This window comes from Dunckerocampus dactyliophorus, chromosome 2, assembly GCF_027744805.1.
Source record: "Dunckerocampus dactyliophorus isolate RoL2022-P2 chromosome 2, RoL_Ddac_1.1, whole genome shotgun sequence".
Classification (NCBI taxonomy): domain Eukaryota; kingdom Metazoa; phylum Chordata; class Actinopteri; order Syngnathiformes; family Syngnathidae; genus Dunckerocampus; species Dunckerocampus dactyliophorus.
In genome coordinates, this window is record NC_072820.1 from 25499383 (window position 1) to 25516572 (window position 17190).

General features: G+C 42.3%; 1 protein-coding gene across 1 annotated transcript; it reads right to left on the reverse strand.

The window, feature by feature from the left end:
- Positions 1 to 511: 511 nt before the first annotated feature.
- Positions 512 to 14950, reverse strand: ap1m1 (adaptor related protein complex 1 subunit mu 1). The gene is made up of 12 exons (XM_054768727.1): positions 14767 to 14950; positions 13444 to 13600; positions 13283 to 13350; positions 13065 to 13195; positions 9697 to 9844; positions 9386 to 9512; positions 9142 to 9284; positions 7766 to 7837; positions 7334 to 7492; positions 7035 to 7160; positions 1370 to 1445; positions 512 to 966 (listed from the first exon to the last, which is right to left on the reverse strand). Exons 1-12 carry the CDS (start codon positions 14806 to 14808, stop codon positions 944 to 946), a joined length of 1272 nt encoding a protein of 423 aa, XP_054624702.1. The 5' UTR covers positions 14809 to 14950; the 3' UTR covers positions 512 to 943.
- Positions 14951 to 17190: the final 2240 nt, after the last annotated feature.

The following is a 17190-nucleotide window of genomic DNA, read 5'->3' on the forward strand; positions in this document are numbered from 1 at the left end:
TTCACGATGGTCACAACAGATCCAATGGTTAAGACCAAAAGTGTGGTCAATATTGGTGGGTGTTTCTCTGATGTTCATTTTCTGGGGTCTGATGGCTTGCCTTTTCCTTGGTGCACTTCCACCAGAAGAGCCTGCCTTACACTTGGGAGACATAGTAAAGTGCAAAAAGTTAACTCATAAGTGATGTTATCCAGTCTGTGTGGCTGCAAATGAGGAACACACTTTGTTCATCGAGCATCTAGCCATAGGTCTTGAGCAACTTAAAAGGTAAGCTTTTAAGTAATTTATGGGAGCATGTTTGTAGTTACGGAATGCTGTAACTCCAGGACCACCTATAGACGCATCAAGGCACTAAACAGGAATGTTGCATGAAAGCCTGCAGTGCAAGTCTTCATGTGACACTTCAAATAACGAGTCTGCAGTCTCTAAATATACATTTAATGATATTTAAGGATTTGGATATATACGGAAGAAAGGGGGTTATATTTGTTAGGAATAATTTCCATGCAACTTGAGTATGACAATGTGTCTTTTATGCATGTCTGATGGCATCACACCACAGAGAGACAATGATTGGCTTACGTTCTTGTAACTAATAACACTGACCTCATCGATATGTAGCAAATATATACAGACAATCAACAAAGAGGTGAGTGTGTATGCGTGAGGTGATGACAGCAAGAGTGTAACACTTTTGTGACCAACTGATGACACCGCATGTAAACATGACTCCTTCTTGACACGGCCGTGTTAGCAAAAAAAAATAAGAAATTTCCTCCGAAACCTCCCTCCTCATCCACTAGTTGCATTGACTGGAAAAAATGATCATTTGACAAAAAGAAAAAAAAAAAAAGACACGGCAGTCCTGTGGTCTCTTGACTGACATCTGCTAACGGCGGCTCATTAACGGCCTAACTCCATTGCCGTCCAGCTGAGGCGTCGCCTACTGGGTGCGGAGCTGGTAATCTGCAGAGGAAATGGACAAGACTTAATTGAATATGCAGCTAAATAAAAGGGGAATTATGGAGAAATAAAGAGGATGCTGCTTTCTACCGAGACGGAGGACAGCAATACAAAGAAAATGAGAGGAGGATGTTTAGCAATTAGTGAAAACATTAGAAAAAGACCCCACCATTGCAACCTTTTTCCCGATTATAATCTCGGAGTTAAAAAAAAAAAAAAAGTTCACTTTCACACGGTTCACAGGATATTGCCTCATGTTGTAGCTTTTTTTCTTTTTATAGAAAAAGTGCATCCTTCCCACCACATTGCAGGCCATTGCCTAACTCTTGCCTAATGCCCGCACAAGAGAACAGTGTGTGTGTGTGTGTGTGTGTGTGTGTGTGTGTGCGTTTGTGTGCGCAATTACCTCCATTTTGGGTGATGTAGCGCACCCATGGCAGGGCTTGGTAGCCGCTCTTCTCGATGATCTTCAGGTAGCGCACCTGCCGACAAATGCACAGTTACCAAAGCAGCGTTCACAAACTGTTGTTGCTTTTGCAAGTTTCTGGGGTTGTGCAGGTACAGTAATCCCTTGTTTATTGCGGTTAATTGGTTCCAGACCCAACCACGATAAGTGAATTTCTACAAAGTAGGATTCCATCCATCCATTTTCTATGCCGCCTATCCTCATTAGGGTCGTGGGGGTATGCTGGAGCCTATCCCAGCTGACTTTAAGCGAGAGGCGAGGTACACTCTGGACTAGTCGCCAGCCAATCGCAGGGAAACAAATAAACAACCATTCACACTCACATTCATACCTATGGACAATTTAGAGTCTCCAATTAACCTAACATGCATGTTTTTGGAATGTGGGAGAAAACCCACACACGCACGGGGAGAACATGCAAACTCCACACAGAGATGCCCAACGGAGATTCGAACCCAAATCTTCCTACTTCATGCCGCACGGTGGCCAAGTGGTTAGCATGTTGGCCACCGTTCTTTATAAATACAATATTTTCATAGTTATTGCATAGAAAACCTGTTTACAATCTTCTAAATAAGTTTTTTAACATTAGAGCCCTCTAGATATGAAGTAACACCCATATAGTCACCTTTAGACTCCTATTACCCTATATCAGGGGTCTCAAACTCAATTTCACTGGGGGCCAGTGGAGGTAGAGTCTGGGTGAGGCTGGGCCGCATCAAGTATTGGGAGTAGGGCTGGGAATCTCAGGGTAGCTCACGATACGATACAATTCACAATACATCCATGTGATAACACCACTGTTAGTTCAGTGTTGGTGTTTACTTACCCCTGTAAGTATGTAAGTAACACTGAGCTTGCCCGGATGTTGCGGGCTGCAGTTATACTACTCTTTGATGTCCAGTCGCGGACCGCTATATACAATTTGGTGGGCCGCGAGTTTGAGATCCGTGCCCTATATTAAATAGGTACCTATATTAAATATACTAAAATTATAGTATATATATAAATCTGAAAAAATAAGAAATTTAACACAATTTAGATTGTAGGGAAGCAGAGTGGGTGGCAGGCAGGAAGTGACATCAAGGACTCACAGTTTACTTTTAGCTTGTTGTGGGCTATGGTCGCAACAGTAGCCCTTTTGGTGCTGGTGTTGGAGATGATGTTGAATGATGGTGGTGTTATTAACATTGTGCCTGTTGTGAGATAATTTAAACCTGCAATAATCGCCTGTTGTTCCGTCAATCAAGTCTTGTGCTTGTGTGTCTCAACCAACATTACAGTAACATTACTGACACCACTACTGTAATGTAGAATACTACATTCATAGGTTGAACAGTGGTCTTAATGGCTTATATTTGTATTTTCGTTCATTAAGCCATTTTTGTGCCTCGAAAATGGTCAAAATGGGCAACAAGTATGTACAATTTACTCTTTTTTGACCAATAGTAGAGCGTAGTCAACCATGAAATGGCGACCATTTATTAATTTTTGAAAAACCACGATACACTTGCAACCGCGATGTAGCGAGGGATGACGTACTGAAGTCCACGCGTGACATTTTCACTGTCCAAACCACTTTTTTTTTTTTAAAGCTCCTGAGTAGAAGAAGAGTCTATATTGAAACCACCAGAGATACAAGCAGCGTGCTTGAGGAAGCAGCGGCATGACTCACAAGAAGGGGGAAGCAGCTACAGAACGGTGGTTCGAAGGAAACGCACATTTCTTTGACATGACAGTGTTTTTTTGGATGATTCAGCACAAAGCCCGTACGGCTTTCACAAGGCTGTTAACCGAACAAGTGTTACCACACCGCTGGATTTCGAGTAAGGCCAGAAATAGCCTTCCACCTGAAGACGATAGCGGTAGAATCACATGGTAGATGTCACTTGTATAGAAAAGGCCGTGTGATGTGTCAGGGATGTAAACAGCACACTTGACCACACATGTGCGCACTCACCATTAAGAGGCCCAAAGCGAACATTTGACCACCGTAAGGCTGACATGACCCTTTTTCTGGGGGGGGATAAGCCGCCATGTCTCAGTCACACTGGCTTCCAGATGAGCTCGGGAAGGGAGAGCGCAGGAATTTATGCTGGTGGATTGGCGGCGGTCCTCTGCTCTGGTCGCCTTGTTTTTAACTTTGCTCGACCCAGCAAGGTCACAGAAAGCCATGAGCTACAGAATCTGGGTTGGCACGGCGCAACCGTGTCCATTCCGTCAGCAAAAAAACCTCATCAAAATGCAACCATCTGCGGAATAGCATTCCAGCTTTCTGGAATGGAGGATGCTTGTTTGTCAACATCAGGTTGGACTTCATGTCTTGGCACCTTAGCAGGCGTCAATTGGCACTCGCCATAAGTGTGGCCCTGCTGCATTTAAGTGCATCATGTGCACTTCAAATGAGAGCTCCCACTGCAGTTAGTGGCAAAGTTAAGAGCAACTTTCCCATGCTCTGATATTTACATGGCTTCATTAAACTCCACTGCCTCTCCTCGCACTTAGAAAGTGGCGAGAGAAGCCATGTGCTGCTGCCCTCAAATAAGAGGACAGGTTAGTGGACTGACGCACGCATTGGACGGGTACATGGGTGGCCGGGTGCAGCCAAGTGAGAAAGACTGGGAATTAAGTCACCTTATTGCGCAAAAAAAAACCTGAAAACACTGGTGCTGGTGGTCTGTTTTGATAGATTTAAGTATTTATTCCAGCACATTGGCGCCTCTCTGCAAGTTGACGTCTTCATCGGCACACGCTTTTGAGCCCTGCTCGGTGAGTCAGTGCACGAGTGAAAGCGAGCGAGGCAGCGAGAGTCAAGAAAAGTGCACAAGAGAAACTGCCCAAATGTGCTTGGATGTGAGTGTGTCGTTTCCGAGTGGGATGAATGACATCCAACTTAATCATGTTTCCTTGGCAAATGTGGAAATGCTGATGATGTACCAGTCGCTGAAAAGTCTCAAAGGATTCAAAGGATACACAGTTTAGCCCGAATATACTTTGAGCCTTTGTTGCTTATGAACAGTAGCAATACGGCACCATTATTAATAAGAAATTCACAGTGACAACAGGCTAATTTCACAGAACTAATAAAATGTGGTAGTACCTTGAACTAGCCAAATAGTCAAAGTATACCTGTCATTTGCTGTGGTTGATTTATTAATGATTTACAGTAATTACTACGGTTAATGTCAACCCTTATCATAGATAATTAATAAACACTCCACGACAGGCTGCCTTACAGCAAACCACTATCAGTTATATGAAAACAAGATGCAGGTGCAAAGGATGGGAATTTATTTCAAAACCCCAAAAGTAAGAAAAATGTTTTAACTAGAAATGCAACGAGGTAGAAGGACACCATGTAACCGGGTGATCTAACTGTTGATGATATAAGTGTACTGTACATATGTTTAAATTCTTCCGACTAATAAGATTACAAAATGAATTAGACCCCCGACTGATATATTGGACGGCCGATTATGACATATCACCTATTAATCAATATCGGTGAAAATGTAGCCAATATATAACTTTTTTTTGCTACCTGGCCCCTCCCCCTCACACACAGAGCAGGAAGGATGAATGCATTTATTTACACCATGGTAAGATGTAACTTTGTAAAACAATATAACACTACACTTTAGTGCCAGGGCCCGTCAAGGAGAACATTCTAGTTTTCACGCAAGTTTTAGAGAGCATATTACAGCGCTTTAACGTCGTATAAGTTGCATCTCTGTGAAACTAAAATAGATACAACTGTTAATTCAAATGTCCACCATTATCTAAGACTATTAAACCGCTTTTTAAAGTAAAATAAAGATATATGCTGATATACACAGCGTCCCAATTCACTTAATACTTCCATGCAGGATTTACAGGGGCTCATGCATTCACAAGTTAATGTCTTCATGCAAATCATTTTGAAAATGTTCCAAGTCATGTATTTGTCATTTGATATATTGCATGTTTTCAAAGCAGCTACATTGTAACATAAAATGTAGTTTAGTGCCTTGTATTATGTCTAGTAATGTGATGCATGTTTTGATGATTTCTTATTTTGTTTGAAGTCAACTTTTTTTTTTTTTTTTTTTTACTTTTAATGTTTGCTTCAGCATGTTTTTAAGCTGTTCGCAAATACTCAGTAGCTGCAGATGGAACTTTTCAATAGCTAGTAAATATGACTAATCGATATTAGTAACATGTTTTTGTAAATATCCATCCATTTTCTGTGCACGAAGCCTTTTATAAACGCATCAAGTATTAATTGAAAAACACTTCACATTAGCCTATGTATTGTCACATTCAACCCAATGCAGCTGCTTGTTTTTATTTTAAAATGGTCAACTATAGTATCAAATTCTAGGCTAATGACCAAAATGCACTAAATGTATATATTTTCATTTGACAGGCAGAGAGCAAGAGTAAGGTGTGGAGGCGTTACGTTAGATGCAATATGTGCAGAGTGCAAGTTAGCCAGGGATCCAGCACCGGCAAAGCAAAGAACACTATAAATTTGTGGATACACCTAAAAGTAAATCACAAAGATGTGTATCCTAATGTTGAGTCTTACTAATTAAAACGTCCTTCTTCTAATTTGGTAGTCTTCTGCTTCTTTGTGTTGAATCGTACTTTGGGTATTATAAGAATTTATGTTCATGTACAGTGTATATCCTGTGTAGATCAATGCTCTTTTTTCATATATATGCTGGTATATCGCTTATCAGTCGATATATCTTTAAGCACTGAATTATTACCTCTCAGGTTGAGGAATATCTCACAAAATTTTGGTGTAGACATAAAATTTTACTGCAGAAAACAAGCCTTAGCTAACATGTCTGCATTTCCTTATTTTTCAAGGCCAGTTGTAATGTCCAAGTGTTGCTAACATTGTGACTGGTGAATGTATTTCCAATATCTATGTCTTAACAGATAAAAAAAGACATTCACAGAACTTTCTCGCAGAGAAACTTGAAAGCATGCAGCGTGTGACTGAGATCATTTGTCACTTGTGCGGCTCTATGCTTCGGTGGTTTCGTTTCAGTCACAAAATACATTGTTCGGCGTTAGTTTGATGTGGACTGGAAACGTGCAATTAAGGGAACCTGATGCAAACTGTTTTCATTTGTCTTTGAATATGTTTGCCAAGTGGCATTTGCACGCGCTCGTCAGGACATGGGAAAATGTGATGTTGCGTTCTTGCGACGCGTATAATCACGGGACAACTGTCATTATGCAGTCAGTGCAAAGCTCTGCTGTGCCAGCATTCCGACAGGGAGGACGAGGAAGGTCATTTGCATCTTGTTTCGGTTTGGTTTCGATGGGAACATTTTTAAGTTTACACAATGTTTTTGTGATAAACAGGAAAGCAGTGAGCCAAGTTGTTCTTTTTCCTCCACTGGGCGAGCCTTTACAGCTGCTGCGCTGCCCCCTGCGGCCAAATGTACGTTGCATTTAAGTGGTCAGAATTCCAATGTGGAGAGATGTGAAACCCAGAACTTTGACAGTGTGAGCTGGACTTGAAACTGACCTTCAGTTCATGAATTTTTCCCCTTATTCAACCGTTTACCTGCTGAGTAAAAACATCACAAGTGCAACCAAGTATGCGTACCTGGATGCCAGAGGTGGTGAAGTAGGGGATCTCGAACTTGACACTGATTGGGGGCTTTCCCTCCTTATCTTCAGCTTCCACACTCGGGAGACCAAAGTGGGCTCGCATCAAATACTCCTTCCCGCCCTGTTACAAATACATCATAGTTGCAGAGCAGGAGAATTCAACCCGGGTTCGTTTAGCCCAGAATGAGTCAGACAGGAGGGATTAATACAAAATTAAAAAAAACCCAATAGGATTCAATCCCACAAATCATTTGCTTTGTTTTGCACTCGTGAGTCACACATGGCGACACTCACAGGGAAGGACTTGATGGACCAGACAATCTCGCTGTTCTCAGGCACCCACTTAACGCTGCCAACCGTGGTCTTGAACTTGGGAGAGTCGGCATCTGTTGGTACTGGAATGTGGATCTCCACGTTGTTGGCGGTGGAGCGCCGTTTGAACTGACTTTTGGCCTGAAAGGATAAAATGGAGGGGGTGAGGGGAAACAAGCCGGTGAGGTTTGGCTTGGCATGGCAGGAGTGACAAACCAGTTTAGAATTTAGTTTTTGTTTGCCACCCACATGACAACAGGACACAGCGTGAATCATCATCACTGCGGTGGCTGACTAATTCATTAGTTCAAAGTAGCCATAAATCTCACAATATGTAAAGACAGTGTACTCTGTTATATGCAAATGTCATACAAGAATGTCATGGTAACTGGCGAGCCAGGTATGGGAACCTACCTTGATCATGTACTCGATGCGACTATGAGAATGCTTCTCAATGACAGATTCAATCCAGATCAGCGGCTTCACCTGACACAAACAACTCACATTTTATTTGCATGCAAAATGTCACTGGGTTGCATTTGGCACAATACAGTCATGGCTAAAAGTTTAAAGAATGACAAATACAAATTTTCACAAAATCTGCTGCTTTAGTTTTTATGATGCAAAGTTGCATATAGTCCAGAATGTTATGAACAATGATAAAATTAATGGCAATTAATTGCAAAGTCCTTTTTCATGAAAATGAATTTAATCCCAAAAAACATGTCCATTGCATTTCAGCTCTGCCACAAAAGCATCAGCTGATATAATGTTAGTGATTCTCTGGTTAACATAGGTGAGTGTGTTGACAAGGACGACGACTCGAGATGACTTTGTCATCCTGTTTGAGTGAGAATAACACATTGGAAGTTTTAAAAAGGAGGGTGGTGCTTGAAAACAGTTTTTCCTCTGTTAACCACGATGACCTGCAAGGAAACACGTGCAGGCATCACAACTTAGCACAAAAAGGGCTTCACAGGCAAGGATATTGCTGCTAGTAGGATGGCACCTAAACCAACCCACCATTCATCAGATCATTAAGAACTTCAAGGAGAGAGGTTCAATTGTTGTGAATTAGGCTTCAGTGCATCTAAGAAAGTTTAGCAAGTGTCTGGACTGTCCCAGGGGTACCACCAATGCAGGGCTTGCTCAGGTATGTGTGAGTGCATCCACTCGCACAGTGAGATGAAGACTTTTGGAAGGTGGCCTGGTGTGAACAACTTGGCCAATAAGCCACTTCTCTCCAGGAATAACATTAGAGACAGACTGGTATTCTTAAGGTACAGCGATTGGACTGCTGAGGACTGAGATAGTCATTCTCGCTGATGAATCCCCTTTCTCATTGTTTGGAGCATCCAGAAAACAAAAGCTTGTCCAGAGAAGAAAAATGTGAGCACTACCATCAGTCCTGTGTCATGCCAACTATCCTGCGACCATTCATGTATAGGGTTTCTTCTCAGCCAAGAGAGTGGGCTCACTCACAATTTTGCCTCAGAGCACAGCCATGAATTATTTATGGTACCAAAACAACCTCCGAAAGCAACTTTTTCCAACTATCCAAAACCAGTTTGGTGGCAAACAATGCCGTTTCCAAAGGCAAAAGTGCAACATAGTACATCTGACAAAAAGATCTAAAAACACTGAAGCAGCGAACTTTGTGAAAACCAACCTTTATGTCATTCTCAGGCCACTACTGTATATTCCTCTTAGCAAATACACTGCCTCCCTCTAGTGGAAAACCGGCATTACTACAGCATTGGACATGGGTCCTTGAAGCATAAAAACCTTACGTGAGTATTGAGGCGGTAGGACATAAGCTCAAACTCTCCGTCAGGCGGGATGAAGGAGATGGTGCGGTCGTTCTCAAAGCGAGACAAACGGACGCACTGGTGAAACTTCACGTCCTCGAGCTCCACTGATTTACTCTTCCCTCCTGCAGGAGGCCACACGGAAACATTTTTCCAAGGACAACGGGAGCATAGCTCAATGTATGAATTGTATCATTTTTGGTTGGCTGTTCTTGCAGCAACTCACGTCCAGTGTTTTCAAACAGAACCTTGTCATTGAGGCCCAGTCGCAACTCAGGCATTCCAGACAGGAAAACGCGCATCTTAATAGAGCCAACGATCTCGCTGCGTAGAACGTTACCGTTGGCACTGACCTGAGAGAAGGCACAGAGAACTCGCATGTTGTTTTGGACACTCAAAAATTGGCAAAAGCAGAGCAAGATCAGCCATGTTGACACGAGGATGTTGACATGCACCCAGGAAGGAAGCTTAGGGTCCGTCTGGCTGGCATTCCTTCAGCAACACAACACACACACTTCTAAAACATATAGTTCCTACCAGTAGGTTGACTGACTCAATGACATCCAGGAAGACTTCGTTTTTCCTGTACTTGATGCCCTCTGACCGCCACGAGACGGCGTTTGTGACTGTGGCAGGAGGGCGAGGGGCACCAGTGTCAAGTTTGTGCCCCTCCTGAGTTATATACCTGACAGGAGGAAAACAGGCAAAGAGAGAGAGAAATGAACTCACGTCCAGTAATCTTTTAAGTGAATTTCTAGAAAATCAGATGCATGCTCCCTATTATCTGTTCTGATGTTGATGATGTTCTACTGAGTTGGTCATGCTGTGTAACAAAAAAGTAAATTGAGCAATACTTTGGTGCATTATTTTAACGCTTTGAAGATCTATTTTCATGACCATATTCAATTCCATAAATTCATGTTTGTAATAAAAGCTTATTATTAAAATTTTAAAAAAGGATCCGTACCGGATCAGATCGGATCGGCAAGACTTAAAAAAAAAAATTGTATCGGAAGCCAAAAAATGTGGTTGGAACATCCCTATTTTAAATGAAACTTTTTATTATTAAAAGGAGAAAAAAATCCAAACCTACATGGCCCTTTGTGAAAAAGTGATTGCCCCCTAAAACTACTAACTGGTTGGACCCCCCCTTAGCAGCAACAACTGCATTCAAGCGTTTCCGATAACTTGCTATGAGTCTCTTACTGCGCTGTGGAAAAATTTTGGCCCACTCATCTTTGCAGAATTGTTGTAATTTAGCCACATTGGAGTGTTTTCCAGCATAAAGAGCCTTTTTAAGGTCATGCCACAGCATCTCAATAGGATTCAGGTCAGGACTATGACTAGGCCACTCCAAAGTCTTCATTTTGTTTTTCTTCAGCCATTCAGAGGTGGACTTGCTGGTGTGTTTTGGATCATTGTCCTGCTGCAGAACCCAAGCTTGTTTCAGCTTGAGGTCGTCGGTCATTCTCCTTCAGGATTTTTTGGTAGACAGCAGAATTCATGGTCCCATTTATCACAGCAAGTCTTCCAGGTCCAGAAGCAGCAAAACAGCCCCAGACCATCACACTACCACCACCATATTTGACTGTTGGTATGATGTTCTTTTTTTGAAATGCGGCATTACTTTTACGCCAAATGGCGTCAAAGTTCAACTTTTGTCTCATCAGACCACAGAGTATTTTTCCCAGAGGTCTTGGGGATCATCAAGATATTGTCTGGCAAAATTGAGACAAGCCTTCATGTTCTTTTTGTTCAGGAGTGGTTTTCGTCTTGGAACTCTGCCATGCAGGCCATTTTTGCCCAGTGTCTTTCTTATGGTGGAGTATTAAACACTGACCTTAACAGAGGCAAGTGAGGCCTGCAGTTCTTTGAATGTTGGATGAGTCGTCGCTGCGCTCTTGGGGTCATTTTGGTTGGCTGGACACTCCTGGGAAGGTTCACCACTGTTCCATGTTTTTGCCATTTGTGAATAATGACTCTCACTGTGGTTCGCTGGAGTCCCAAAGCTTTAGAAATGGCTTTATAACCTTTTCCAGACTGATAGAGCTCAATTACTTTTTCTTTCCAGTATACCCCTGAATTTCTTTAGATCTCGGCATGATGTCTAGCTTTTGAGGATCTTTTGGTGTACTTCACTTTGTCAGGCAGTTTCTATTTAAGTGATTTCCTGATTAAGAACAGGTGTGGATAGAGAAATTGAACTCAGGTGTGATAATTGAACTCAGGTGTGGCCCCCCACACAGGGCCATGAAGGTTTGGATTTGGATTTATTTTCTCTAAAAAGTTTCATTTGAAAACTGCATTTTGTGTTCAGTTGTGTCGTCATTGACTAATTAAATTTGTTTGATGATCTGAAACATTTAAGTGTGGCAAACACAAAATCAAAATCAGGAAGGGGGCAAACACTTTTTCAGGCTACTGTATGTTTTTAAGTGTTCAGGAGTAGGAGGTACCTGTCTTCAGGTAAAACGTCTGAAGGGGTATGCGACTGTAAAAAGTTTGGGACCCACTAGCATTCTGTGTAAGTTACAGTATATTGCACGGTCAGAGAGGTATTAATTTCACAATGTTTATTGACGTGGTTGTAGTTGCAGTGTTGTACAACTGCACTGTATCATACTGAGAGCTCTTTCTAATCATTAGATTACCTTGTTTCACACCCCTTTGAAATACTAATGAGAACATGATCGTATTTGTCAGTTGCTGGCACCAGCATTCTGCACCCAATCATATCATTATCAAAAGAAACTAATACAAAGAGCAGAGACAATATAACCATTTGGTAGTTGCCGCTGGGTTACCCAGCATGCCATGAGGTCACTTAGTTGGTGCTTATTATTGTTTATTGGCCACATAGTTGTGGTACTATTTCATTTATGTTATGTGTTAACGTGCTGTGGATGCGTTGTGCTGTTTATTTTGTTCGTACCGTGAGACTGTCGTTCTGTTTGATGACCCTCAGTCCATTTGAGAATGTGTTAAGCTATTTGTTGTTGAGCAACTGCTCCAAAGAAAGATTCTATCTTATGAGGCTATTATATATCCTCATTTACTGTACGACCGTGCTTGTGGTAAACTCAAGGGCTTTGTATGTCCTCATCAGCCTATTGAAAAATTTGAGCACTGCTACCATCTAGCAGGAGGCGTGTGTGTTATTCAAGCATGAACAAATACATTAAAATACGTACAAATTAGGGTTGTCAATCGATTCAAATACGTAATCGCATTTTGTCCATAGTTAACTCAATTAATTGCAATTAATCACAAAAGTTTTTATCTATAATAAGTAGACATGCAAAATGGTAAACGATTCCATTTGCATCTAGATACACAGGTTAAGATATGATACAGTGTGGGCCGAGGGTCAAAAAGGACGTGCGCATGTTAATCGCGCGTCAAATAAATAGTGCCGTTAAAGGACATTTCCACGTTAACTTTGACAGCCCTAATACAAATACAGTACATACTTTATTATTTATCCACACTTATAGTATTAACCACTGCTATCTGCACCCAGGCGCACTTGCACGACATAATGTTCTGGATGTAACACCGTGAATTTCAATCTGTAACATTGTCAATACCATAATGCATACTTATTCTATGTAAATATGTATAGTATTCTCCTTCTCCTTTATATGCAAAGTTTTTTATTTACTATTTTTTTTACTTTGTAACAGAGAGTCAAAGCTGATTCTGATTACAACAGAAAGTCCCCCTGTCACTCATGATCCCCCAGACACCTCACGGGGGGCACGCCCCACTATTTGCATTAAAGAGACCCTAACCTGCTGGATACCAGTAAGTAACTATCGTAAGTTTATTTTAATAAAATTCTCCCAAGATTCTGCAACCTCCTCCTCTGACCACGCCTTGTCTGTTGTGACTGGTCTCCTACTCACTCTTGCAGAATCTTGCTGTCGGTGGTCTGAGGATAACCAAAGTCCATGAGCTCATCCATCAGCTCGTAAATGATGACAAAGTTATCTCGGATGCTCTCTTCCTCCAGTTCTTTGAAATACTCTGAAAATACCTGCGGGGTACAATGTAGCTTCAGAAATCAATACATAAAGACTTGGATTGGTTAAAGTACAAAGCGGAGATGACCCTGAGAGCCTACCTGGACAATTTTGTACAAAAAGGAGAAAACCAAGGAAACACTGGCATTTTTCTTGGATGTTGCAACCACTGAGGTGATGCAAGGTTAAGAGATTTTCAATCATAAGCAGCACAGGTAAACACCAACAACATGGTAGTGCTGTCATGTTGCAATAAGGATACAGTAGAGGTTATTGTGCTTGATCCACATGAAACGCACTCCACCGTGGGCCAGGATGGGAGAAAGTGTCCCCTCTTCCTCTTTGTCCATGAGTAGACTCATGAAGTGCTCGATCTCAGACATGTCCACATCACCTCGATAGTTCCGGCACACCAGCACCTGACAGGTACACACCAGGGTTAGTTTTGGGCTAAGCTAACAGGGGGACTTGGCTCTGCATCACAATTTGACAGGTTTTTCCTTGGCCCCTGCCACAACCCTCCACAAAATGCTACCCAACGTTCATTTTCATCTCATATGACAGCAATAGTTGAGAACCTAATTGGGCATACAAAACACATGTCCATCCATCCATCCATCCATTTTCTATACCGCTTCTCCTCTTTAGGGTCAAGATTCAAGATTCAAGAGTTTTATTGTCATATGCATAGTAAAACAGGCAGTTATACTATGCCGTGGGGCATGCTGGAGCCTATCCCAGCTGACTTCGGGCGACAGGCGGGGTACACCCTGGACTGGTCACAAAACACATGTATTTTTTGTATACTGATACACCACTGGGTGCACGGTGGTCTAGTGGTTAGCATGTTGGCCAACACAGTACCAGCCTGAAGACCTGGGTTCGATTCTCCCTTGGGCATTTTAGTTTGCATGTTCTCCCCGTGCGTGCGTTGCTTTTCTCCGGGTACTCCGGTTTCCTCCCACATCCAAAAACATGCAGGTTACATTATTTGACGACTCTAAATTGTCCATAGGTGTGAATGGTTGTTTGCCTATATGTGCCCTGTGATTGGCTGGCGACCAGTCCAGGGTGTACCCCGCCCGTCGCCAGCTGGGATAGGTTCCAGCATGTCCCCTAAAGAGGAGAAGCGGTATAGAAAATGGATGGATGGATGGATGATACACCACCCATTTCCGCCATATTGAGACAGCTGTTGCAAAGACGTGAACATATTACTCTTAAAGCTGTTGTGAATTGAGTAGCAGCAACACTCTAGAAGGCCTTTGACTGGACAATAAGAACTAGTTTGACAGTTGCCCATTGCTACTGTCGTTCCCAGTCGGGCTGCGAGAGGGAACAGCTGTCAGCTTGTGTGATGTTTTTTTCTTCCTTCATATCACAATGTCTGCCGTTGGATGAATACATTTAAACTTTCCGCTACTAACTTAAGAGTTTTCTTGGTTTGTTGTCAAACCAAAAGCCACTATTGCTCTATAACCATTGAGGTGAGTGACCGTTAGCCACCACTGTCAACGAGGAATGTGCTAGCACGGATGTTAGCTGCTAGGCTAACGTTATCCGACCCCGTTATCTCCTTCCTTACCTTTCCTTTTAAATCCAAGACGTAAACGGCGCTCGCAGACATCTTGGACTTGTTTGGTAGCTAAAAATAAAGCGCTGTGCCCACACCTTATCGACCGTGCAAGGTGATGACTCGAAGGAGAAAAAAATTAAATATCAGACGTCCATTCATAATACTGTGAGGGAAAAAACACTTGACTTCCGCCTTTGACGCAGGAGCATGACATCATGCAGCGCCACCTGGTGACTTGGAGATTGCAGTAGTCCTTGGTATAATTTGACAGGAGAAAGTTACTTTTAGAAATAATTACATGATAGGTATCGAAATTTGATTAAAAGTAATTATTATTTTATTTTATGTACAATATATATTAGGTATATTTTCAAATTTATTCTATGTGTCTGACCCAAAAGAGTTTGATTCCAGTACTGTTTTGTTATTGTCAGATAACAACAAGTTAAAGCATGTTCTGGTGGTTTGCAGGAACACCAGATATAAAAAAAAAATTATATTATAAATATATGCATGCAATATGCATGAAATAGTTGTAGAAATCCAAATTATTGCCAAATATTTGGTAAAATATAATTCAACTTAAATTCAAGGAAGATCTTTTAAATGGTGCAGATCTGGATACATGTGCAGATCCAGGGCCGCATGGTGGCCCAGTACAGGTTTGAATCTGCATTGGAATGTTTCTGTGTGAAGTTTACATATTCCCCCCATACATGTGTGGGTTTTCTCCAGGTACCCTGGCTTCCTCCTCATAATAGCCTTATTTAATTAAATAATATGACATAATGCGGCTATGTATGCTATCTTCTGCATGAAACAGCACTTATGTAATTGCCTAGTGATCCAATCCCAGTGAAATGTGACCTTATCATCATGGACCATTTGGAGGTGCAAGCTCAAGTCAACAACAGAAGAATGTGAACAAACAAAAGAAGTATGCGCGTGACAGAATATAGCACCCATGTTTGATTTTTAACAGGTCACTTCAATGCCAACTGCCTGCAAAGTATAAAAACAAGTGCACAAAAATGCACAAAAAGCAAGCATTCAAGACAGATAAATATGTTTTTTTTAGGAGTAGAAGACCTACAGAGTATATTGTTTATTGTTACTGGAATGAAATGTGGTGTGTTATTATACACTGATATCTATCAGCTGTTATCTGCTCGCTGGCTCACTTATAGAAATTTGGATGTTCACAAACCAGTCGAGTCTTTTAAGCTATTTTAAGTGAACAATGACAAACGATTTGGAGATATAAGAATACAGTCAAAAAATTGCATACACCCCAGTTTTTGTATGATTCCATCCATTTTCTTCCGCTTATCCGGGTCCAGGTCGTGGGGGCAGCAGTCTCAGTCAGGAAGTCCAGACTTTCCAGTCTCCGGCCACCTCTTCCATTTCCACCGGAAGCGCATCAAGGCATTCCCAGGCCAGCGCTGGCTCAGGGCCTCCTCCCGGCTGGGCATGCCCGGAATACCTCACCAGGGAGAATTCCAGAGGACATCCAAACCAGATGCCTGAACCACCTCACCTGGCTCCTCTCAATGTGAAGGAGCAGCGGCTTTACTCTGAGCCCCTCCCGGATGACCGAGCTGCTCACCCTATCTCTTAGGGTGAGTCCAGCCACCCTAAGGAGGAAACTCATTTCAGCCGCTTGTATCCGCGATCTCGTTCTTTCGATCATGACCCAAAGCTCATGACCATTGGTGAGGGTGGGAACATAGATTGACCGATAAATTGAGAGCTTTGCCTTCCGGCTCAGCTCTCTCTTTACCACGATGGTCCGGTACATTACTGCAGACGCTGCACCAATCCGCCAGTTGACCTCACGCTCCTACCTTGCCTCACTCGTGAACAAGACCCCGAGACACTTGAACTCCTCCACCTCTGGCGAGAGCTCACTCCAAACTCGGAGGGTGCAATCCACCCTTTTCCGACTGAGGACCATGGCCTCGGATATGGAAGTGCTGAGTCTCATCCCAGATGCTTCACACTCAGCTCCAAACCGCCCCAGTAAACGCTGTAGGTCACAGCCCGACGAGGCCATCAGGATCACATCATCGAGATAAGATTCTAAGGCTCTCAAACTGGACTCCCTTGACGACTTGGCCTGGAAATAATTTCTGTATACAATTACGTATGACTGGTTTTTTGTCAACACTTTCGCCTCGGTTTTTGTACACTGTCTGGGTTTTGATACAACATTGCACAAAACAAACTAGTCCCTTTGCCCTGTTCTGTATCGTTCCGCAAAATGGAGTGCCCAAACAAAACACCCTACACGCTGCCGACTCACTCTCCGTGTATTTTTTATTGAGTGTAAATAACCTGCCATCAATTTGGTAAAGAAGGTGAGAAACACTGCTGAAGTCAATCTTATCAACAATAAGTTCCATCCATTCCACATTTATAATCCTTTCACATTGT